Genomic DNA, 25,529 nt, shown 5'->3' on the forward strand with positions numbered 1-25,529 from the left:
CTTGCTTGACCAGGTTAACTTTCTTTTATGGTTGAAATAATCTTGCTATTGCACTTGCAATATCCTTTTTTTTGGTGGTTTAGGAACATCAGAAGCATTTCTTCATGCTGTGGGATCCAAGCGCCAACTTGCATGGTCAAATATGTCTCTCTTCCTATTTTCTGCAGTTTATATAACCTTAAATATTGTATTGGTTCAATATGCTGGAGTAGTTGGGCTGATTGCTGCTAATTCATCGAGTATCCTTTCCTTTTTCTTTGACACGATGTTTATCCTATCCATGTTTCACAGTTTGTGCAACTGGAGATAATTCATTATAAACCTGATATATTTTAGCAAGAATATCAATTTATGATTTGTCTGAATTGTGGTTGATCAAGATAACTGCTGATTTCATTTTGGGAAGATGGTTGGACTGCAAAAATTAGTAATTGCCTCTGCAGTGCTCACGTTTCCAAATTGTACTGTTGTGGTGGAAGTTGCTAGTTACAAGCCTTATCCAAGTCGCACATTCATAGGCATTATAGAATTATGAAGTGCTCGAGAGGTGGAGCTAAAGCTGGCACCCACCAAGATGTGCACAGAAGTTGGTGTTTCCATTGAATGAGGCAGCAGAGTGAATGGGAATTGTTATCTGAGGAAGCTTGCTTCTCATTAACCTTAATAAATGGTGTTTAGGAGTTTCATGGTCTTGATGTGAAAAAATGTGGAACGTTTCATTCCTGGAGGAGATTGAAAAGGACAGTGCAGCTGATGTTGTCCGGAAACTTTGATTTCTTTATCAGAGAGCTTGGATTTCTCATTTACAAGTTGATCACATCATAAGTAATACAAAGATAAGGAAACGAATGCTGATGCATCATCTCATGATGCAAAATGGTAATGTTTCAGACTGATGAAGATCTTGATCTCCTTTTGTATCACTTTCATCAGAGGATGCAAAGCCTTAGTGTCTATATTGCAGGACCCCTTATTTTCATGTCTCCTCTAACAGTAGATCAAATTATAAAAGTAAAATGCTGATGCAGAAAGAAACCACATTAATAAAGGGGACAAAAATAAAAAATGTGGCTTAGTTGAATGTCATGATCAGCCATTATCTGTAGAGGATAGAAAATCTATTCGAATACAACCAGGTCAAAGCATGTTATGGAAGATGAGAGAAAACTCTGAGGGTTATGGGATTATACAATGAAAGGCATCATATTGTAAGATAAATAGCACTCTGAACATCTTGGTCTCAAAGTTCTTTGCAATTTATTTTTCACATTTTATGCGATCCAGCTTTTCTGAAACTTTTAAAAATCTTACCATTTTTGCAAAGTGCTGACTGAAAGGAGTTCCTCTTTTTTTTTTTAGTTTTATTGTTAAATGTCTGCAGTACTAAATTGCTGGTTTGATCTTTTTCCATTATTAGTTTACGTCCAGTATTGTCCGTATGTATAGTTTAGCATTATCAGGATACAGATGTGTTGCTTCTTGTTTCTTAACTTCCTTCCAGACATGATGCTGAGGATCATTTACTCAACAGTATTCATCAAGCATTTTTTCAAGGTAATCCAATTTTGATGCTTAGTTTTTCTCACATAATTTGACATTTGCAATCATGTTTTATGGTTGCAGTTACAGGATACTTATTTTACTTATTAAACAGGACTCTACCTCATTCTCTTTACACCAGTCCATGCCCTCTGCTGGAGTTTACATGGTACTTCTCTTGTCAGGTGCAGTGACACGCGTATCTGAGAGGATACTGCTAGATCCTGATAACTTTGTTCCAACCATGTTCATTCATCTTCTTGTTGGCGTAGTATGTTTCTGCATTTCTGCTCTTGTCATGTATCCTCTTCTGAACTCAATTATGACATTAATGAATTTATCTCTATGCACTTGTGTTCTGCTAAAATGGAATCATAATGCTGGGTATTAGAAACAATGTCCTTGCCATCTTTGTTTCCTAAATTTGATCTATAGATATCAACATGAGAGAGCTTTCATTCGGAGACTTGTCCAACTGCATGAGATGAAAACGGACCACACTGACTGAAATGAGAGAGCTTGCAGACTGTTAATGTAAGAAGTTTTCTTTCCCCCTTTTATTGGGAAGCTAACACATTCACTTTTTCACTTGTGTGTTCTACTTGACGTAGGGAGCTGTTCCTGATTCTCCTTATCCAGACCTAAATCAATACTGCTTCACAGGGAAAGATCTCAGTACCAGCAGTGAACCTCCAAGAAGCCACTCACAAGAAACAATTTTTTTCCCTTTTTTAGTTGGAGAAATTATTTTGCTGATTATTTATTTTTCAATATTCTATTCATTAGTTTGCATCTTCTAAAATGAAGGTTTGTCAAGGTCAACACACGCATGCGCAGAGGGGGGCTGTTGCTAAAAGCCCAAGCCCAAGTTAAGGAGTGAGACTGATGGCTTAGCTCTGTGTGTGTGTCTGTGTAAGTTTAATTCATGCATATTAATCATAGAAATGTTCAACTAGCATAAATTACCAGAATACCCCTCAAGTTGCTACAATAGTTTGTATGTGCAAACGAGTTATCAACTTTCATTTTCTTTTTGGGTCCAAGTGACTCCATGGATGCGATCTACATGTTTTTAATGGGGACCAGATTTTGAATTGATGGAATCTAACCTGTATACAGGTTTTTCCGGCGATGCAAAAATCAACGGTTGTAAATGCACTGATTTTTTTTCTGACTCAAAAAAACATGTTTTTTCATCAAAAAAATGTGATTCAAGGGTCGTTTTTCACTAATTCGAGCATGCTTAACACATCTAACGAGGTTAGATTGAGTCAAAATCATAGTTACCGGAAGCTTCTTATATAGGTGGGAAGCTTGCTTCGGAAGCATGATACTCCTCGCTTCCAAAACTTGATGAGAACCTCGATTCCCCCATGCTTCTCCTATGCTTTTCACACGCTTCATCTATTCTTCTTATATCTTCTCTTACTCAACTTTTCTTATTGTTTGTGTTTTCTCTCTCTTCTCACTCATTTCCATGTGCTTTCTCTGAATTGGTAGTCATCATTTTTACATTTTGTTAAAAATTTAATTCTTACACTAAAAAACATGAAATTTAATATTTGTCGCTTTTATTTTAGTTTTTATTTGTGTTTTATTTTGATGCCAATTCAATTCTTATATTCTTTTTTTTATTTCTCGCTTCCCGTTTCCTATACATTTTAAAATGCATTGCTTCTCGCTTTTGCTTCTCGTATCGTTTCCCGCTTCCGCTTCCTAGTCTTTCAACCTTAGTCAAAACAACTTATATCGTGAGATTCCAACCAGATTGTACTTACAATTGAAGTGATTATATATAAGCCCTTTTGAAATTTGTTATTACTTTTAGGGCACTAGTATTTTTTTTGTCCGATAAAAATGATAATGCTTAAAATGTGACCAAAGGATGATTGGTGATTTTAATTTGATGAAGTATAATTAACTTTCTTGATCATAAGAAATAGCAAATTTTAAAATGTTGTCATCAGTAGTTTTGTTATTGGATGCTCCTAAAACTTGAATAGGCTTTCTTGGCTTGGCTTATTTACCTATAAACATATTTTGGATGTTATTTTCATGTAGTTATTGATCTTTTAGCATATAATTTTGGCGTGTTGTGGGTCATTGATTTTTAGATTATTTATAACCTATCTAAACATCAGAATCTTCTATGTTAATGCATGTTTTCATTGATAAAACTGAGGATCACATATGCATTATTGCATCCACAAAATATTCAATGCAATGTCAGAAAATGAATGTTTCTCCTATGTATTGTGCTACTATGGATGATACCAGAAAAGTAAAGCTTGCGTCTACGTATGGCTTATCTTTGGTACCCTCGAGGTATGCCGTACTTTCTAATTACATTTTTCTTCTTTTTTTAATCTGACTGTGAATGTGATCTTCATAGTCTGTCTAGTGGATAACATGCATTGGAATAAGAGGTTTTAAATGTGCAGGTAGGTTTTAGAGGAATCTAAAAACTCATTGTTCACACTTTCTCAAAATTTCACAAAAGAACAGGTCGGTTTACAAAGCTAATTAGAACTCAAAATATGTAGTTAAATGCACGTTTTAGTTTCTGATTTTGATATTTAGAAAGGTCTTTAATGATATTTAAAATCATCAACCCACAATGTACTAAAAACTAACGTACAAAAAGTTAAATTTTTATGTTAAAACAACGTGATCCAAATTATGCTTCACAATAAAACAAAAAAAAAGAAAAAAATCATTAGGGGCTTCCATTGGGTCTAATCAAGTATAAAACGTTTGAAACCATGACTTTCTATTACTACCATACTATCATTAGTGATGAATATTTACCCTATTCATATATAGTTTTATAAACCAAGGGGTCTTTTTTCTTGCATAAAAGAAAATGTGAAAGGACATGTTGATTATTGAGTGTTGATGTCACATAGGTCTTATAGGGGGTTCTTAAAACACATCTCAAAAGTCTAAGCTTGTAATTCCTCCTCTTTGTTGGAGACTGCTACCTTATGAGTTTAATTGATCTATAAAAAGGTAAACTTGCCAAAATATCGTTAAAAAATCTGTTTGTCCTGCAAAATTTTTTATCATAATTTTGTCGTAAGTTATTTTTCGTATTTAATTTTTCAGTTTTTCTAGAAAAAATCAAAGTTTGAAAGTGCATCCAATCATAAAAATATGATAAGATGCTTCGAATTTAGGAAGAATGTGGACCTTGTCATCTTGTGCACAACGACCATCTTTTGAATTTGATTGAGGTTTTTGTGGACTAGATGAAAACTAATCACATAGCCGTTATTAAATGGATCAACAGTAGGGCTTGCAGGTGGAGAATAAGGGGAAACAAACATACGAAGGATTTAAGAAATTAATCCAAAATGGTTAACAGGCAAAATAACAAAGATGAAAATCAATTTTTTTACTGAATAAATTGTTTATTTTTTTCCATTATTCTTCATAATTAGATTTATATCTTGTTTTTCGAGGGTAGGTGTTTGGGTTTTTTGCAATAAGAATCTCGTGATGTTTTATAGAAGAATATTAGGTGCAGTGATAAAAAAATTACAAAATTAAATATAAACTTAAAGAATTAAATTTACCTTAAATTTAAATTTTTTAAATTTAGTCCATATTAAAGACATACAATAAATTCAACTTGTCAAAATATTATAAAAATGTACTGCAATAAAACAATAAAAAAAATCAGATATGTTAATAGCTTTTCCATCAAGAATTCCGTCACTTCCACCTCAAGGGGTTGTCCACATGGTCTTATGCTCTGTACAGGGAAGTCTCCCTCTACCCCAGGTTCGAATCCCTGTGTGGGTGCCTTCTGCAAGGTAAAGTAGGAGGCTCACTAGGGGTCAAGGAGGGAAGCCCATGGAATTTTACGTCGTGACCATCTTGCCATGCCAAGGTCCAGGTCTTCGATCCTATGTGCGGTTTCTCTGTGTAACAAACAATAAATAAATAAATAAATAAATCAACCTCTATATTATTATATGAAGAAAGACATTATACAAGTGATGTATTATAGAGCGATCAGAAGACTGGCTGGTTAGGTCACAATTACACTATCATAATCAAGGGTGTTATGAGTTCCAATCTCATGGAGGTTATCCTTTAGTTTGCCTAACAAAAAGTAAAAGGGTTATCTATAATTAAATTAGTTATATTTAACATTAAATTCATTTAATTGATTTAAATGGTTATAATACCTTTAAAAGCAATAGTATTTTTTTAAATACATCACTTTTTAGGGTTAAAAGTAACTTTATTTGTGTAAATTCAAATTTATAAAGTACATTTTATTACTTTTTTGAAAAAATATTTTGGCTCCTTTTTTTCAAATTAAAAGATTTACTCTACTTTAAAAAATATCATTGTTTTTATGGTATTGTGATCATTTCAAGATTAACCCAAAAGAAACGGTACATAAAAGGGTGTTGGGCACTTGGTTTTCCCAACTGCACATCATTGTATAATAAGTACTAGTAGTTGAAATACCAGGGTGGCCATGAAAGGATGAGATTTGCCCATAATTATGTATATGAGTCTATGACATCATTTGTCTTGCAATCAGACTTCTCTTCATTTCGCTTTTCACAAAGAAAGATTAGTACTGGTAGTTGAAATACTAGGGTGACCATGAAAGGGCTCCTAAGAGTTATGCAAACTTTGCTTCCTAATTAAAGTATTCCATATTGCCAGCTGCTGCCCCTTAGATTTTTGTGAGGAAGAGTCAACAATACATCTATTTTGGACATATCGATGTTATCGCTCTTTGCTGCAGCAGGCTTGGAATGTTATCTTTATCAATTGGGACAGCTTGTCTTTCTCATGTGAAGTTCTTATAGCGCCACACATCTAGGGATGGCAGTGGGGCTGGGCGGGGGACAAGGTCTCCACCCCCGCCCCGCCTCAAGATTAGAACCTCCATCCCAGGCAGGGATGGATTTTAACCTCCACCCCCGCCTTCATCCCTGTTTCATGTCCTCCATCCCCGGTTCAAACGGGGATGAGGCGGGGCGGGGAAAAGTGTACGTCCATCCCCGCCTCGATCCTCGAACGGGGATGGATTTTAACCTTCGTCCCCGCCTCCATCCCCGTTTCATACCCTTCATCCCCTGTCCAAACGGGGCGAGGTGGGGCAGGGCCCCGCTTTCCCCCGGTCCACTGCCATCCCTACACACATCAGCCTTAAAGGAGCTCGCTGGTTGTTTCTTTGGCAATTATGGCTTTTGACATCTTGGCATATGATCTGGACGGAAAGGAACAACCATGTCTTCCGTGGGAAATTTGTGGACTTAGAAAGTCTTTATTATTGCTTAAAGTGGGAAATTGGTTCACGGATTCGACTCAAGTGGCCGGGCATCTCCTTGGACTGAGCTATAACATGTAGGGTTGTTATCTTCAAATAGATAAAGATGGTCCTCTGTTGGTTAGTGCAAACGGATTCTCTTGCTGCTGATGATGTTCGAGAATGGGTGTGTATGTGTGCACGCACGTGTGTGTCACCTGGTGTGTATGTCCTCCTAGTGTGCGTGTTGATGCCAATTTGGGTCTCTGTGTGCTTGGCATGCGTGTCTCTGTCTTGCATCTTATGTTGGCAGGGGTGCGTATGTGTCATTGTATCTTGTGTTGGCAGGGGTGTGTGTGTTAGTCCGGGTCTCTGTCTATTCGCGTGAGTGTGAGAATCTGGGTTCGGGTATGTGTGTGGTTGGGCAGGAAGGAGTATGTGTGTCATTGCATTGTCCATCCAGATTGGCGCGTGTGTGCTGGCGTCAATGGTGGGGCTGAGAGGTAGATGCGTATCTTCATTGGCGGTTCTTCACTGTGGCAACCCCATTGCATCCCACCCCAACATTTTGGCTCTTTTATCATCCTCTGCTGTCCTTAGCACGCCACCTCTTCCTGACAAGGAGGAGCAGCCTCTTCTCTTCCTGGCGGCCCTACACTCTGCCATTTTGCTGTTATGTTCTGTTCTTGCTTGAAAGACCAGTTCGGCCTAGCTGTATTTGCTGCACCACTCCTGATCTTGTCTTCTGCATTCTGATCTAAATGTGTGGCTACTGGTCTTCATCATGGCGGGGGCATATCTTTCTTACTGTATGATTCATGTATACGCATCTACCTGTTAGTAGTCATTTCAACTCTGCTACATCTAGATGCGCTGCAACGTCTTTAGTGAAAATTTGGATCCCCTACTCTAAGGTGTGGGAATAACCGGAAATGCAGCTATTGGTTTCGCTGCAGCATAAGGGCATTCTAATGGAGCTGTTATGGCCTGGTGCTGTTTCGGACGGACAGAACCGGGTCTGTTATGGACTTCAGACGGACGGAACTTTATGCCTGGCTGGTCCTCTTCTCTTCGATGTTCTCCGATTATCTGATTATGGTTACTAGGGATGGCAGTGGGGCGGGGCGGGGCGGGGGACAAGGTCTCCACCCCCGCCCCACCTCAAGATTTTATCCTCCATCCCCGGCCGGGAATGGATTTTATCCTCCATCCCCGCCTTCATCCCCGTTTCATGTCCTCCATCCCCGGTTCAAACAGGGATGAGGTGGGGCGGGGCGGGGATGTTGTGGGAAAAAGTGGTTGGGGGCGGGGATGAGACGGGGATCGTGGCGGGGACGGGGCGGGGCGGGGAAAAGTGCACGTCCATCCCCGCCTCCACCCCCGGACGGGGATGGATTTTAACCTTCGTCCCTGCCTCCATCCCCGGTCCAAACGGGGCGAGGTGGGGCGGGGCCCCGCTTTCCCCCGGTCCACTGCCATCCCTAATGGTTACTGGTTACTGTTTATTAGTTGTTTTTTCTGAGCAACATCAAGTGATACCTCATCAGTTGCTGTTGTATTTATACCTGTATTAACCTTATTTCTTATTAATGTATCCTTCTTTCTTTCAAAACAAACAGGGTGATACTTGCTAGACAAACAAACCTTGTGGCAAATTTTTAATTGAAGCTGGTTTTTTAAACACAACGCCTTGGAGTTAAAAGACACGAAGTTTGAGCTCGAAATTCAAGCCTGGTCACTCATGCTTGAGCTCGGTTTAGCTTTGTTCACGAACTTCATATAAGTATGACAAAAATCTTGAGTGACTCACATGACCCCCGGTACACAATTACACAGTGGAAAAATATTGGCGGCACTCTAAAGTACCGCTCTTTCTAGGTAAAACTCAGGTGTAAGTTTTATTTCATCAATTGACCTCAAAGATGCATTCATGGTCGTTTTGATAGGGAATGCACTTTTGATAGAGTAGTTTTGGAATAAAAACATGAATTTTCTCAACTGTAGACTTGATTTTTGAAGCCTTTAGAAAATATGCTTATAAAATACGAATGGATAATATAAAACATGTTTCTCACTAAACAAACCATATCGATCATATACCAGGATATAGTAGGGCTTGATAAAAAAAGAAAAAGAAAAATTTCAAATACCCAAACTTTTCAGTCTAATTCATGCGCACACCAAAAGTTTGAAAGTTTGCAAATTCACACCGAAGTTTTTGGTTAACCAAATTGCCTCAATCAAGAATTAACGTTGGGTTGTTCTTGGGTTAACACTAACTCATGTTTTAAAATTATTATTTCACCCTTATATATGAGATAAAATTACTAATTTATTCTTATTTTAGAAGTTTGACCCATTTAAAATGACACTTAAACTCATGACCTCTTTAACATAAACAAAATACTAACCACTATACCAAATACACAAATGTTGACAATTTAAAAATATATATATATGATCCAGCAAACCAATCAACCCACTAATCACCCAACCCCTAATAGTACAACCGGTTTAGTGTTTGGTATGCATAAATTTTCAAGTTTTCAAACATAAAATTGGTTGTGCTAATGGTGGGTTCGGCCACTGTTATGTTAATAGGTTTTAGGGTTGTCAATGAGTCCGAAACTCAGCCCATCAATATCTACCCAAACCTGATAAAATAATAAATTGCTGGGTTGAGGTTTTGCCAAGTTATGATCATGCATAGCAAACACGGACCTGAATTTGATTGACTTGCTGAAAATTATACATGATTATATAATTTTTTTTCTAAATATTGTTAATAAGTAAGTATTTGGTGCAGTGGCTAACTATGTTAGAGAGGTCATGAGTTCAAGGAATTTGAAAACTTTCAAACTTGAATTAGACTGAAAAGTTTGTGGGGTATTTGAAAATTTTTCAAAAAAGAAAACAAGAATAATGTGACAAGCTCTTTCTAGTAAAGAGTATTGTACACTTGAGGGTAGCCAATATTTTCCCCTTAAATAAGCAAGCAGAATTCAGCAAAATAAAGCAAGCAAACAATAACATTTGAATAGGAATGAACAATGGGTCGGCCAGGTCAAACCACCAGGCCAGGCCAGGGGTCTAAACCCAAATTGGGCCACAAGCAAGCTGTGGGGTCCTAATATTTGGTGTCTCAATAATCAGGGTAATATGTGTGCAATATCTCACAAATTTTGCCTAATTTTAAAATTTTAATAAATGTATTTTTTATTAAATAAATGTATTTTTATTATTTAAATCAATTTGATATATATAATATATATGTAGCTGACGTGATATGGATCCTAATATTGGATCTTGGGTCCTTTGAATCGAGATCCAAAATCCATATAAAGTTAGATAGATCCAGATATGGATCTTTGATCCTTTGAGTCAAGATCAAAGATCTATTTATAGTGAGATACACTACAAGAAAAACGTTAATTAGCGACGAAAATTGGCGACGGATTATGCTTAGCGAGAGAAAAGTAGTCATCGCTAAAATTGAAATTTGTTGTGGATTTAACAACAAAAATATTTTGTCGCTAATTAGCGATGAAAAAGTTCTGTGTCAAATTCTGACGCAACGTAGTGACGGATTAACGACATAAGTTTTTTGTCGCTAAGTAAGTCGCTGCTTAGCAACGGAGTTTGCGACAAAATATTTTTGTCACTAAATTCGTCGCTATTTTTTTATATAAGTTCGTCTAAGCCACGACATTCTCTCTCCTCTGACTGCCGTAGAACACATATGAGCATGATTGAATCACTGTAAAAGTTTTTTGACAACCTTAGAACACATATGAGCATGATATTAGCATATATGAAAGTTTTTTTACAGCCTTATAACACATATATGCATGATTGAATCAATATAAAAGTTTTTTGACAATCTTAGAACATATATATGCATGATTGAATCACTATGAAAGCTTTTGACAACCTTAGAACACATATAAGCATGATTTCATCACTATGAAATTGCTTTACTGCCTTAGAACATATATATGCATGATTGAATCACTATGAAATTTTTTACTACCTTAGAACACATATATGCATAATTGAATCACTATGAAAGCTTTTTGACAACCTTAGAACACATGTAAGCATGATTTCATCACTATGAAAGTTTTTTGACTGCCTTATAACACATATATGCATGATTGTAATACATAACACATTTATTTGACAGCCTTATAAACATTATATGCATGTGTGAATCACTGTGACATTTATTTGACAACCTTAGAATACATATCTTAATCATTGAATCATTATGAATTTTTGTTGTCAGTCTTAGAACACATATCTGAATTCTGTTATTGTCCTTCACTTTATTGCTAGTCTATGTGTCATTCAGCCATTTACTTTGATTGCAGTAGATTAGGTGCATTGCATATAATTTATTTTATTATATTTTGTTTATCAATACTAACATTTCGGTTCTCTTGTAAGATGTTGGAGATGATCAGCGTAGAGGAGATGATGGAGACATGGATGGAGGGGTGGATCGAGGCAATGAAATGGATGATGCCCCGAATCTTGACGAGGATTAGATTCACGTGTTTAAGTTGTTTTACGTACTTGTAACTAATTAGAACTTAGTAAGGACTGTACTGGGTTGTTAAATTTGTTTAACTTATAACTTGTGTTAAATTTATTTCACCTGCTTTGTATATGTATTTTTTAAGTGTACTTTATTTTTTATACACAGGTTATATAAACTGTATAACGGGAATTTTTTCTCGATATTCATATTTCAAAAAATAAATAATTTTTTTTTTAAAAATTGTGATGGATTAGCGACGGATAATAACCATCGCCAATTTAAATCAGTTGATATTTTGTGACGGAATTTAATTTGTCGTTGATCCCTCGCTAAATTGGCAACAAACATTAGCGACAGATGAGTATTCATCATTAAATTTTAGCGACGGATTAGCGATGTAATACATTCTTTCGTAAAACCAAATCAATTCTTATTTAGCGACGAACATGATTCATCGCTAATTAGCGACGGATTGGCGACAGATAATTTCTGTTGCATTTTAGCAACTAGGATTATGCGACGAATGCTTTTCGTCGCTAAACATGTTAGCGACGGATGAGCGACGAAAAACATCCGTCGCTAATTCGCATTTTTCTTGTAGTGATAGATAAACTTTAAAAAAAATATTATAACAATAATATATATATATATATATATATATATATATATATAAGAGTCCTAGAATAGAAAGACTTCTATTTTCATGAGAAAATAGAAGCCTTTATATTTCTAGAAACACGTGGGATGTCCCCCTTAGTGAGGCTTCCTATTTCTAAAAACACTTTCTTTCTATGTGCTTTATAAAAACCCAATAGCAACACTTTCTTTCTATGCTGATTTTGTGAGAGAAGAAGGCTGAATACAGAAAAAGAGAGAGAGAGAAAAAGAGGCTTAACCGAGAAGAGAAATAGAGAGAAAAAGAGCATCGGGAGAGACGAGAGCATAGAGGCGTGATGTCTCACATATTTCATCTTCAGTGCCGCCTTCATCTTCCTCTTCTTTCTGCGTTGTTCAAATCAGCAGGATACGGGATTCTCTCTCCATTAATCTGACGGTTAAGGAGATTTGCATAGATGAAATCAAATCTGGGTCAGGAGGAAGAAATTAATAAGAACTCAGGTCTCTTATGAAAAGTCGAACTGCACAAGGGGTTCGATGGCTTGAAAAAAAAAACAATAAAACCCTTGTTCTTGCTCCAGTTTCAGCATGAACAGGGTAGGGGCATAGGTGGTTAACAACCTGTTGAAAACCCTTTTAAAATCTTTCATTGTAACTTATATTAGAAATAAATTTATTGATCGATCTGCATGTTTTGCGAATGGAGTTCATGTTAGGTTGTGATTGAAACTATGATTGTCTTGGGTTTGATTTTATCAGGTTTACAGTGCAGCCTGCGTTTTCTCTTCTAAATTGAATCAGTCTTTTCATTTCAATTGGTTTTTTATTTGGAAAAGTAAATACTGATCAAACGAATTCAGATATGTATCAAGCATATGTGATTTTTTAGATTTCTACTTGAATCTGATATGTTTGATCGCCACTTGAATTCGAGATTCACACGAATCTAATGTTCATGTGAATCATATAATTAATATGAATATAATATTTAACAAAGATAAAAAAAATTTGTTAGCATAAGCATGAATTATAAATTGCTGATTTTCTTAAGTGTTAATTAATTTTTTTTTTAGCCAGAACAGGAGCATATTTTCCTGTGTGTGTTGACAGGGACAACATGCAAACCTGTGGTTTTTTTTTGTGTGTGCGTGTGGACAGGAACCACATACAAATCTGTATTTTTCTGTGCATGAGAACCTATGTAAATCTATATTTTCTGGTGTGTGTTGGGTGTTTCTTTGGATTAACATCCGAACTAGTTTGAGGGCTCGGGTTGGACTGAACCTTGAAACAGTTTAAAGGCTTTAGGTCAGTCTGAACCAAAAACTTGTTAGGATTGATCTCGAAACAAGAAAACTAGATTCTTGGACTGACATATTCTTGTATCAGTTGGTGTGTGTATATATATATATATCAGCCAGCGCATATATACATCAATCAGGATATGTATATGTATATATGCGCTGGACTCTTCTCAAAGCTTTTGAAGTTTTTTCAAGAAAAGTGAAGAAAAATGCAAGCTAATCACCTTCAACTCATCGCATCGGGACACGGTTTTCACTGAAGCTTTTTTTTCTGGATGTCAAGCGTCGATGTTCCCAATGGATCATCTAGGGCTAAAAATAATGCATGGCCAAGCCTTGAATCAGATCTAGTCATCATTGGAGGAGAAGGTTCAATCTTGGGAAGGCTCGTTTATCCAGTTCGTGCTGGCTCAGCCTGCCATACCTACGGTTGTCGTGCCGGCAACGTGAAACTCCGAGGCTAGAACCCCCTGCCCCAGGGCCTATGTTAAGCATTAGCTTGCGCAGAGGAGTGGTGCCCATGAGAATCGAACCTTGACTGCTCGTCTAGCAGCCAAGGCCCCCACCCCACTACGCCATGCCAAAGAATGTTAAAAACAGAGTCAATAAAATTTTTAGGTGTTTTCTTTGAAACTGTCCGAGTCCCTCTACAGCACTTGTAAATTGGCAATCAGTATCTAGTCCTTTGGAGAGAGGTGGGCTAGGAATTTGGCTGCTCTGTGCTCTAAATATTCCACTTTAACGCCGCTGGTGATGGCGTTAGGGGGCGGAATCCTCACCACTGATCAACTTCTTAAAGACAATATATAAATTAGAGGACTCACTTTCCTCTTGGAATATAGAAATCACTCTTATAGAAAGGGCTCACTAGTGTAGAAGGCCATTGTAAAAGCCTGATGTTTTTTTTTTGTAGGGAATAGTTGTGAAAGAGATGTTTGGTAGATTCTCATGGGCTTTCTCTAAGCATGGTAGTTTCTCGGTTAAGGGTGGAGTGGTTTCCCAAGGAAGCAATATAGGGCAGAGGTCCGTTCTTTGTCTGGGTGTTGCTTGCTGGCCCAATTAATACCCAAGAACGATTTCAGAGTATAAATTTAGGCAATCGGTGCCATTTGTGTGAAAGTAATATTGAAACGCTTGAGCACCTTCTATGGTTTTGTAGAATATCTCAAGGCAATTTTTTTTTTTAAAGGCAAGCTGGGGTTAGGCAGACCCCCACCAGTTATTATTCAACATACCACACTGGGAACTTGCAACGTTCCACCACAAGGAGACGTCCACTGACAGCTCTTACTAACCACGCGGAGCCCCGGCAAGTATTTCAAGACATCTTCACCTCAACGTGGCCGGATATAAAATTGGAAGTTCATCCCAACTCATGCCTTCATCAGCTCATTTTTGGCTCTTCGGCCCTTCAATTCTCCAAAAAAAGTGGCAAAATTTTTGGAAATGGTGGTTGATCTCTGCTTGGTGGAGAGTTTTGGAAGAAAGAAATAACAGATTGTTTGCAGAAAAATGTTACACCATCCAATCAATTAAGCCGATTATTGGTTCAAACTTGTTCTACTCAACAAAAAATGATTTGGTCCCAGACGGATCTCTCTTGGATTGGCCATTGTCGTCTGGGTCACTTTCTCTCTCACGGACAAAGTATATGACCGTATGCCTAGTATTTTTGGTCTCTCTTTGTTGTGTTTCTTGCTGTCTTGACGAATCTTCGTCAATTCAGTTCAGCTTATCTTTCAATGAATTCTTTACCTTTTTCCTTTAAAAAAATACGAGGCATTATGAAAAACTTGTTTTTTTCAATAGAAAACAAACTTTTTAATATTGAAATTTTATGCTTTGCTTTTTTAATTTATGTTATTATAAATATTGCATATACAACTAATATTCTTGATGAAAAACTTGAAATTCAATTTAAGTACAAAAATCACAAGCTTTAATTATATTTATTTTTACTATGTCAAAATGGCATGCCATTTAGGGTACGTTTGGTTGCTCGTGGGGTACTGTGCAAATGAGATTCACTTTTTAAATCTCATGAGAGAGATAAGTTATCGCACAAATGAGATTCATTTTTTAAAACTACTCTCATTTACAAAGGCAAATGAGATTCACTTCCGTACGAGGGTACTTTTTAAGTTTGGTTGCTTTTGCACAAAAAGCAAAATGAGATTCACTTTTTGAAGCCTATGAGAAAGTGAATCTCATGTGATTGAACCAAACATACCCTTAAGGAAGGTTTGGTTAGATCATTCTGATTTACTTTCTCATTTGACTGAGAAAGTGAATCTGATTTGTATAAAAAGCCAAACCTAAAAAGTTAAGCGAGTGAATCTCATTTGCCTTTGCAAATAAGAGTCACTTTTAATTTGCTTGAGATTTAAAATCACATTAGACTATGATGCCTACTGGTGTGAGTTTTATGAAAACGATTTTTAAAAAACATTTTTAATGAAACTAAGTGAAAGTCAAACACCAAATAATAAAAACCGGTTCAAACGAGTGGTGGAGTCAAGGTCCAAATCAGGGAACAGAAAATATTTTGTATTCAAGCACACAAACTAAACTGCACTTTATTGCCTTAAAAATTAAAAGATTAATTAACTAAATAAACAAGAGAGTGTTGCCCACTGCAGAGGGATTAAACAAATAATTAAATGGTTTTATTACAGACCCAAATGAATTAAATAAATGAAACCCTAATCTAAAAATAAAGGAAAAAGTCTTCAGTGCTTGAGTCTTATTATCCCCTTAATTGAACAGATAATGCATGTTTTCTTTTGCTCTCTGAGAGCTCCCTGAGGGCAATTTTGAGGGCCTGAAGGGCCTTCAGAAGAGACCTCAGAGGGCACATCGGGAGTATAAAAAGGGGCTCACCGCTCCAAACGCTTCCTTGCAAGAACACAAAACACCAAGCAGAAAAGAGAATCTACGAGAAAATCAAAGGTAAATATGAGGAAAAATCAGAAAAACATGAATATAACTAGCATGAAACAACTAATAACATGAACTAACTATGAATTACTTGTAACAACCTAACACTAAAAGACAAAATAGCAAAACAACCTAACTAACCAATCAAAAACTAAATTGTAACAAACTAATGACTAACTAATTCAATAAATCAAGAAGTTGACTAAACCAATAGATCAAGAACACAATCAACTGAACATGGCAAACTAATTCATCAATTAATCTATTATCAATAAGTTAATAAAAGTAAACACAAACTAAGAAGGAAAAAATGCTAATAGTAAACTATGCTAATTGGCTAATTTGAATCAAGTAAAAGTAATTATTAAACTATATGCAAGATTAAAACTACTAACTAACTTAAACCAGCAGCTAACATGTGAATCAATTAGCAACTAAATAACTTAAATAAAAGAACTAACATTAAACTATAAAACTACGACTAATCTAAAAACTAAAAACAATTAGCTAATAACGAATCACGACTAATGAAATCATGTCTAATGAAAACAAATATCTGACAAAAAGTAACTAAACAAATAATTACTAATGCTATTGACGTCTAATGCGAGAAGAACACAATAAATGTAGCATGCTAACCTAACCTATATAAAATATAATAATCAACTAACCTATATACTACGTTGACTAACCTATCTAATATACTATATACTAACAAAGAAAGAAATCAGTTACTCAACAAACAAAAACAAAAAGAAACACAAACGTGAAACATCCTAACAAATAAATATCAAACCATTAATCAGACTGACTATAAGTGACTGAAGAAAATAAAATGAAACCAAAAAAAATTTGTTGGACCAATTGATTAACTTTTAAAAAAACAAGGCACTGACTGAACGAAGTAACATGCAGATTCAATATAGACTGAATAAAACAAAACGTTGAGACTGATAAATAAAATACGCTAAAGCTAATAGACAAAACAAGAATTGACTGATAAAGAAAACTAATAACGCAAAACGTTGTATTGTGCTTCCGATTTTTTTTCTTTTAATCTAATAAGCAATCTAACAAACTAAAACTAATCTAATATTTGATCGACGCCTAATTAGCTCAGACTTCAACTTAAACACATAAGACCCTATCTGCTTGACGTCAAAACAGAATTTCAAAAAAAAAATTGATAAAGAAGAAAAAAGATTAATCGGCTAATAAAATTCTTGTTTACATGATAGAAAAATAAAATAAAGCCAAACACCAAACAGATACAAAACATGCAGCAGACTTTCCTAAACTAAATCTAATCCTATACTAATCAAGAATCAAGAAAAAAATATAAAACCTATGTTAAACTAACGATCTACCTAAATCAAGATTATTCAATGCTTAAATCAAGAAAACGGCTAAACCTATATCAAAACGAAATTTATTTTTTCCTTTTTTTTTCAGATGCAAGAAAACTAAACTAACTAGATTAAATTATATGGATATGCAGATGATGCAATGATCAAATAAAACTACATGCAATGCTATGCTTTATTCTATGAAAAACCTAAAGCAACGATAAAACGGGGGAGAAAGAAGCAAACCGAATGATCCGCTTTTGACGGATTGGATGAGAAGAGAAGATGGCTAATCTCAGCTGAACGCACGCCTCCCCGACGAAAAGAAAGGTTGCCGACGACGAGAAAGGTTCGAAGCAAGAAGAAAAAGAGGAAGAGAAAGAAGAAGAAGAAGAAGAGGGAGAGAAATCAGCAAGGAGCGAGAACAAGGGAGAGAGAGGGAGCAAAGGGACATTTTCTTAAGAGGGAAAAATGTCCCCTCTTTCTTAAAGAATCCTATTTCTATTAGTATAATTAGGTTAAAATATATTTTTTCAAAACTAGTCCAATAATTTTTCAATAATTTCTAAAAAAGGCTCTGCTTAGAAAAATGTGTTTCTCAAAAATAACTATTCCTAAACAAACTAAAATTAATTAATTAAAACCTAACCTAACTAAAATACAATTAAGAAAATCTTAAACTAATAAAAACACTAAAAATGCAAGGCAAGCTTTGAAATACACAATTTTCTGATAATTTCTATTTTCAATGCAGTTTCTCAAAACTAACGGTAAAAATGTGTTTTTAAAATAATTTTTCACTAGATCATGCATAAAATAAGATGAATAAAATGCAAAATATATGCATGATCAAATTTCTCAATGTTTATTGTTTGCTAGTCCTCGAGCAAACTGAAGCAAAAAGCAAAAATACTAATCAAAACAAAAGCCTAACTCACTTTCGTAGGAATCACGATTACATTTAGCGTATTCAATAAGCCCTTTAAACCCTTGAGTTACCTTAGTGGACAAGTAAGGTCTCGTGAGGGCTTGCAGTGATGCTATCCACAAACATCTATGTCATGTATGCATAAAAATTCAACTTCAAAAAGTATTAGGTAATTGAAGAGTTTGTTTTCATAAATATTTCATGTCATTACACTTTCAAAATATAATTAGATTCTTTTACAAGCCACCACAGAATAAAACATTTTCTTTCACTTTTTTAAATATAATAATCATTTATGCTTTATTCTCAGAAAATCAAATATGTACATGTTATTATTTACTAATCCTCACTCATATATTTTTTACACAGGTTTTCTCAATATTTGCGTCTAAGCAGTGAACTTTTTTTTTACGTTCTTTTCTTTTTCTTTTTCTTGATTTTTAACTTTTTTACCCTTTTTTTCTTTCTTTCTTTTGTTGAGCACTATATCAAATTTTCAGTTTTCGTGACCCATGTAATGAGCTTTGGGTCAATAACTCCCAGGCCAGATGACCTTAGGGCACCAGATACAAAGTATGCCTCAGACTTAATTGCTCAAGTCACTAGACCTTCAATTTTTATAGTTTTACGTATAGTCTGCTTCTCTGTCATGTGCAATGTCAATATCTATTAGGCTCTCTATAAAGTCCATGTAACGGACTTTCAGGTCGGTGGCTCCCGAGTGAGATGACTTTAGGGCACCAGGTGTAAACACCCCTCAGGCTCTCCTTGCTCGAACAAAATAGGCCACAGATATCAACTTAGACAAAAAAGTAACTTTATTAGTTATCATTTTCGGCATGGAACTCAAACACTTCAACTTGTGTTTGAGCCCAGCTACTAGAGAATACAAAGAGATCAAACAACTAAATGTATGCGTTTTTTCACTTTTTAAGCTCATAAATGCAATGTTGTTCATTTGCTTAGTTTTTCAAAAAAAAAATTATGCATATTCATAATTGTAATTCAAAATAAACTCTAACATGCATCTCAAATCATTTCTTTGAAATCCACATAAACAACCATGTATTCCTAGATTAGTGTCAGAATTTTTTTTTTGAGGCTTAAAAATTCTCTAAAAACATTAAATTATGTAAAGCATTCATATAAGGTCAAACTCAGTCCTTAAAAGCCCATTTTTTATGAGTTAATATCAAAAGTACAAGTATAAAGATAGAAAATTTTGGGTGTGCAAACTACACCCTCCCCCATGCTTGAATGACACTGTCCTCCGTGGCACTCCCCCATGCTTGTATGAAACTGAGTGAATGCATATAAGAACAAAAATAAATGGGAGGAGAGGAATAGAAGTCACTTGATCCATGCTATGAAACCTTACCTGATATGGCCTGTGAATGGTTCTGCAGAGGTTTCACCTGTCTTATAGTTTGTAACTCATAAAAATATAAAAAAAATTGCAATGCATACATGATCTATCATCAAACTCATGAAAGAAGAAAAACACATCCTAAGAAAACTACTAAATAACCAAAAATCTAATCCTAAAAATACAACATACAAACCCTGTGTATTGCCTCACTCATCAACGAGGTCAATGCCCTTGATGTCCTGACTAACCACGACATCAAAAATGTAGGGCTTCAGTCGTTGCCCATTGACCTTGAAGGTCTCATTCATACGATGATAAAAAATAACAATTGCTCCATGTGAAAGCACATCTCGTACTATGAACGGGCCATCCCATCTGGACTTCAGCTTTCCTGAAAAAAGATGAAGACGTGAATTATAAAGCCAGACCTTCTGACCAGGCTCGAACTGCTTCCTCAAAATATGTTGATCATGAAAATGCTTCTTTCGAGCCTTATAGATCTTGGCACTCTCGTAAGCCTCATTTTGTAACTCCTCAAGCTCACTCATCTGTAATTTTCTCTCAGCGTCAGCTTGGGCTATATCAAAATTGAACTTTTTTATAGCCCAATATGTCATATGCTCCAGCTCAACAAGGAGATGACATGGCTTTCCAAAAACCAATTGGTACGGGGACATGCCAATCGGAGTCTTGAAAGCAGTCCTACATGCCCATAAGGCATCATCAAGGAGTTGGGACCAGTCCTTGTGGTCTGGCCAGACTGTTTTTTCAAGAATTTGCTTGATCTCCCTATTGGAGACCTCAACCTAGCCACTCGTTTATGGATGGTATGGTGTGGCAATCCGATGATACACGTAATACTTCCTAAGCAAGGAAGCAACTTGCACATTCTGAAAATGCCTACCGCCATCACTAATCATCTCTCTTGGAACACCGAACCTACTAAAGATATTATGCTTGATAAATCAAAGCACCTCTCTATAATCATTGGTCCGAGTGGCCACGGCCTCGACCCACTTGGAGACATAATCAACTGTCACTAAGATGTAAATAAAGCCAAACGATGGCGGGAAGGGGCCCATAAAGTCGATGCCCCAGGCATAAAAAATCTCTATGACAAGAATGATATATAGGGGCATCATATCACGCTTGGAAATGCTACCTGTCTGCTGACACCTTCGCCAAGTAGAGCATTAATCATGTCAGTTAGGGTTCTATTCTTTCTTTCTGCAATCCCATTAGATTGAGGAGAATATGAAGCAGTAAACTCATGAGCTATGTCAACAGATTTGCAATATTCATCGAGATTGTTAGAGGTATATTCTCCCCCTCTATCAGACCTCAATCTTTTAAGTTTTCTATCAGATTGTGTTTCTGCTTCATTCTTAAAAATAAGAAACTTATCAAAAGCTTCATCTTTTGATTTTAGCAGATACACATAACAGTATTTAGTGCCATCATCTATAAAAGTAATAAAATACTTTTATGATTTCTAGTTAGCACTCCATTAAACTCATAGATATTTGTGTGCACCAGATCTAATATTTCAGAATCTCTAACAATCGTATGGAATGGTTTTCTACATTATTTTGTTTGTACACAAATTTCACATTTTTTAGTTTTATTTATGGAATGCTCAGGAATCATTTTCAAGTTCATCATGCATTTCACATAATTGAAATTCACATGACCTAATCTATTATGTTACAAGTCAGATGATTCTATATTATAAGCAACATTAGACAATGAATCAAAAGAAACATCATTTTCTAATTTATTACTGCAAACATGTTCAACTCAAAGTTTAAACAAACCATCATCTAAATACCTCTTGCCAATAAAGGTTTCAGAATGTAAAATCACAACTTTATTACATTTAAAGTTAAATTCATAACCCTCTCTAACAAGACATGAACCACTTAAAATGTTTATTCTAACTACAGGCACATGGTGCACTCTGTCTAGAGATATAACTCGTCCTGAAGGAAACTTCAGATCCACGCGTTCAATCCCTAACACCTTTGCAGTTGTTGAGTTACCCATAGTCACGGATCTGCCTGCAGCAACCTGGTATGAGACAAAGACAGACTTATCAGCACGAACATATACATTAGCCCCCGTGTCAACCAACCACTCAGTTGGCTTATAAGCAAGATAGATTTGTGGGTTAACAGAAACATACCTAGTACTGGTCCCAACGACCTCAGTCACCATATTGACTTGAGGTGTTCCATCTGTGGTCTCATGAGCCTTGGCCTTCTTGAAAAAACATTCCTTAACCCAGTGTCAAACCTGTCCACAGTTCCAACACGGTTTGTTCTTTGCCTTTTTCTGAATTTTGGCCTTAGGTTTAAATTGGTTTTTTATTGCAAATTTTGGTTTTTGTCCTTTACCTTTAAAAGATTTGGTCATCATGTTCACTTTAGGTTGTTCAGTTGGCATCACAACCTGTTTCTGGCTCTTATGCGCTTCCTCAATGGCTATGGCTACCATAAGATCATCTAGGGAGATCTTCCCTCTACGGTGCATGAGAGACATACCAAAGTCTATCCAAGACTTAGGAAATTTCTCCACGATGGTCATAACTTGAAACTTCTCAGGAAGTTTCATATCAGCCTCAGCCAAACTGTGGAGCAATAGCAGAAACTTGTGTGCCTGTTCAGTGACCGACTTGCTCTCTACCATCTGGTATTTCAGAAAGTTGGCAACCGAGTACTTCTCAAGACTTTGTTTTTTGGTATTATTCTTTTTATCAAGTTGATCCCATAGATCTTTAGTAGTTGTAGACGAGAAACAATATACATCGAACAAAGTGTTGTACAGAGCCAACAGTATGCAACCACAACATATATTGTCATTCTCTTTCCACTCTACAGCTGCATTGACCGCAGCAGGATCAGGGTTAGTCTCAGAAACTGAAGGGCAGTCGATTTTCAAAACTGATAACAGACCTATAGTCGTGAACCATATTTTCATGCGTTGTTGCAATATTTCACTGAGAGGGATGCAGCTGAATCTTTCTTGGTAGACAGTTGATCATGGAGAGAAAGAGAGCAATCGTTATTTTCCAGACATGTGTTTACAATGTAACTGTAGAGATATGAATACATACCTTTCAGTTTGTTGCGGAAGCGAAAAGAACAGCGGATCGATGATGCTTGCTTTGCTCAACGAGTTCGTGCTCTCACTTGGAGAGGATGATTATCCACAGACCAAATGCCCACTGATTCACTATCACCGTTGCTTCTTCTTTCTTCTATTATGCACATTTAACTACTGTGTACACACACAGCAAATGTGCACAGCCGTTTCACTCTTTTACACAGCAAATGTGCACAGTCGGTTTCCTCTTTTTCACAGCAAATGTGCACAACACTTTTCCCTCTTTTGCACATCAAATGTGCACAGCACTTTGCCTCTTTTTGCACAGCCAAATGTGCACAACGCTCTTCCTCTTTTGCACAGCCAAATGTGCACAGCACTTTCTCTCTTTTGCATACAGCAAATGTGAACATCACTTTCTCTTCTTTTGCACAGCCAAAATGTGCACAGCCGTTTCCCTCTTTTTGCACTTCTTCTCTGTGTATTCAAAATGAGAGAGAGAGCTCAAAAAAGAAGGGAGGCATCGGTTTCTAAAACCGTCCCCTCCTTAAGTGGTGGTAGGCCGGGTTCGGATCTCGCCCATCATGGGCGGACCCGGTACCCAACCCAACATTCTCCCACTCGCACATGATGGAAAGAGATATAAGAAGAAAGAACACCAAAAGTGTTCATATGGTGAATAACATCAGGTATTCATACTGGCAAATGGATCGTGCGACCCGTGAGCTTAGGGAGTGGAGACATATTATGTACCGGTTAGTGTAACATAATAGTCTAAACCTGCAAAAAATAAGATAACACAAGGTATACCTGCACAAGCCAAGTAAGAAGTTCACTGTGTCCTAGATCAAATACATTTTTCATATTCTAGCATACTGAATCCCTCTGCACATATAATAGTGCTAAGCTATGCTAGACAAGGCCTTTCATTATGCCACATGTTTCATCATAAACCCAAAACATCCCCAGGATGCAGAAAAATAAGCTAGCTTTTAACATGTGAATAATCTAAAAATGTCAAATGATCTTCCTTTCCAACTCTTATTCTTTGAATCAAGATAAGTTGCTTTCCCAGACATATTCTTTTAGACCGAATCATACATGGCCTTAAGCAACATGCTAAAGTAGCAACACTCATCTTTCTCCTTAAAATAAGGTTAAAAGTCAATAAGGACATCAAAATATATATATATATATATATATATATATATATATATATATATTAAGGACTCACACAATGAAGAAGCAGGGACCATTCTTCATTTCCTTTTGTGGTCGACTTATAGTCATGGTGTGACATACGTGGTATGACTCACGTATTACGGCAAGACTTTCTCACTCCAGTGAGTGTATGCATACACCATAAATTCTTTGCCGTACAGATTTTTATTAGTTCAGTTCCTCCCCGAGAAACTAACTTGAGTCCTTCAGGATGCACATTCCCATGCAATGTCTATCCAAGTCCTCAGATCTGGTCAACCAGGTTACCCTTGATATTTAGATATCAAGGTCGGTCTCTCCATATAGTTAAATATACACAAGACCTCATCCTAACCCGATTAGGGCGATGCATCCCATATACATATATATGGCGGATATCATAACTCATTGTACTCCCACTCTTTTGAGTTATAATCATATGATATCCCCAAAATCCGACATGCTTCTTAATTCAGCAATCCTGGATTTTGTTACATCTCATCTCAGCCCGTCCACAAGCAGCGTCTGAGGCGATAAATCCGTGTGAGGAGATTTATCTCAAACCTGGTAGCATACTCATATAGATATGCAACATGCTATACAATGATCATAGAAAGAAAATATGAATAACATTAGCATATCAAATCTTACAAATACCCATAGATTTTACATGTTTAACATAAGAATCCCTATTGATTAGCTTAGTAAAGGGATCTGCCACCATATCTTGGGTATTAACATATGCCAAGGCAACCTTGCCTTTAGATACAATATCGCGCATATACTTGCATCTCGTATCAATATGTTTGGTTCTATTGTGAAACTTGGGATCCTTAGCAAACGCAATTTCCGCTTGATTATCACAAAATATAGTCACTGGCAGTTTTGCTACATAAAAGAGTCCCAAATGTTTGATGAATCTCCTTAACCAAACACATTCCTGCACTGCGAACGATCCTGCAACAAATTCAGGTTCCATTGTGGACAAGGCTACACACGTCTGCTTCTTGCTACACCAAGATATAGCTCCATTGTTCATCAAGAACACATAGCCAGACGTAGACTTACGCTCATCAGGGTCCCCACCCCAATCTGCATCAGTATAGCCTACCACACGCATGTTACCACCATGGTAACAAAGAACTGAATCTGATGTGCCTTTAAGATATCTCATAATCCTCTTGACAGCCTTCCAATGGTCTTGTCCTGGATTAACTTGATATCTACTCACCAAACCTACTGCATAACATATGTCAGGTCGGGTGCACATCATAAGGTACATAAGGCTGCCTACTACACTGGAGTAAGGGACTTTGGACATAGCTTCTATTTCTTTAGATTCCTTTGGACACATCTTAAGACTTAAATCAT

At 36.4% G+C, this 25,529-nt stretch overlaps 1 protein-coding gene across 3 annotated transcripts in view; it reads left to right on the top strand.

Moving 5' to 3' along the window:
* The window catches only part of LOC149835889 (lipid transporter), a 103,913-nt gene extending 101,393 nt beyond the window's left edge, over positions 1–2,520 (top strand). For 2 of the 3 annotated variants that reach the window (XM_090008825.1, XM_090008826.1), the window contains 5 exons: positions 84–239; positions 1,502–1,554; positions 1,655–1,839; positions 1,975–2,073; positions 2,151–2,520. In XM_090008825.1, the coding sequence (XP_089864951.1) occupies positions 84–239; positions 1,502–1,554; positions 1,655–1,839; positions 1,975–2,047 (467 nt within the window). In that variant the 3' untranslated portion in view covers positions 2,048–2,073; positions 2,151–2,520. The remainder of the gene's footprint in view (positions 1–83; positions 240–1,501; positions 1,555–1,654; positions 1,840–1,974; positions 2,074–2,150) is intronic. The other variant, XM_090008827.1, reaches the window with a different exon arrangement.
* Positions 2,521–25,529: the final 23,009 nt, after the last annotated feature.

The sequence above is a fragment of the Nuphar pumila genome, chromosome 6 (genome assembly GCF_984573655.1).
Source record: "Nuphar pumila chromosome 6, dmNupPumi1.hap1.1, whole genome shotgun sequence".
NCBI lineage: Eukaryota > Viridiplantae > Streptophyta > Magnoliopsida > Nymphaeales > Nymphaeaceae > Nuphar > Nuphar pumila.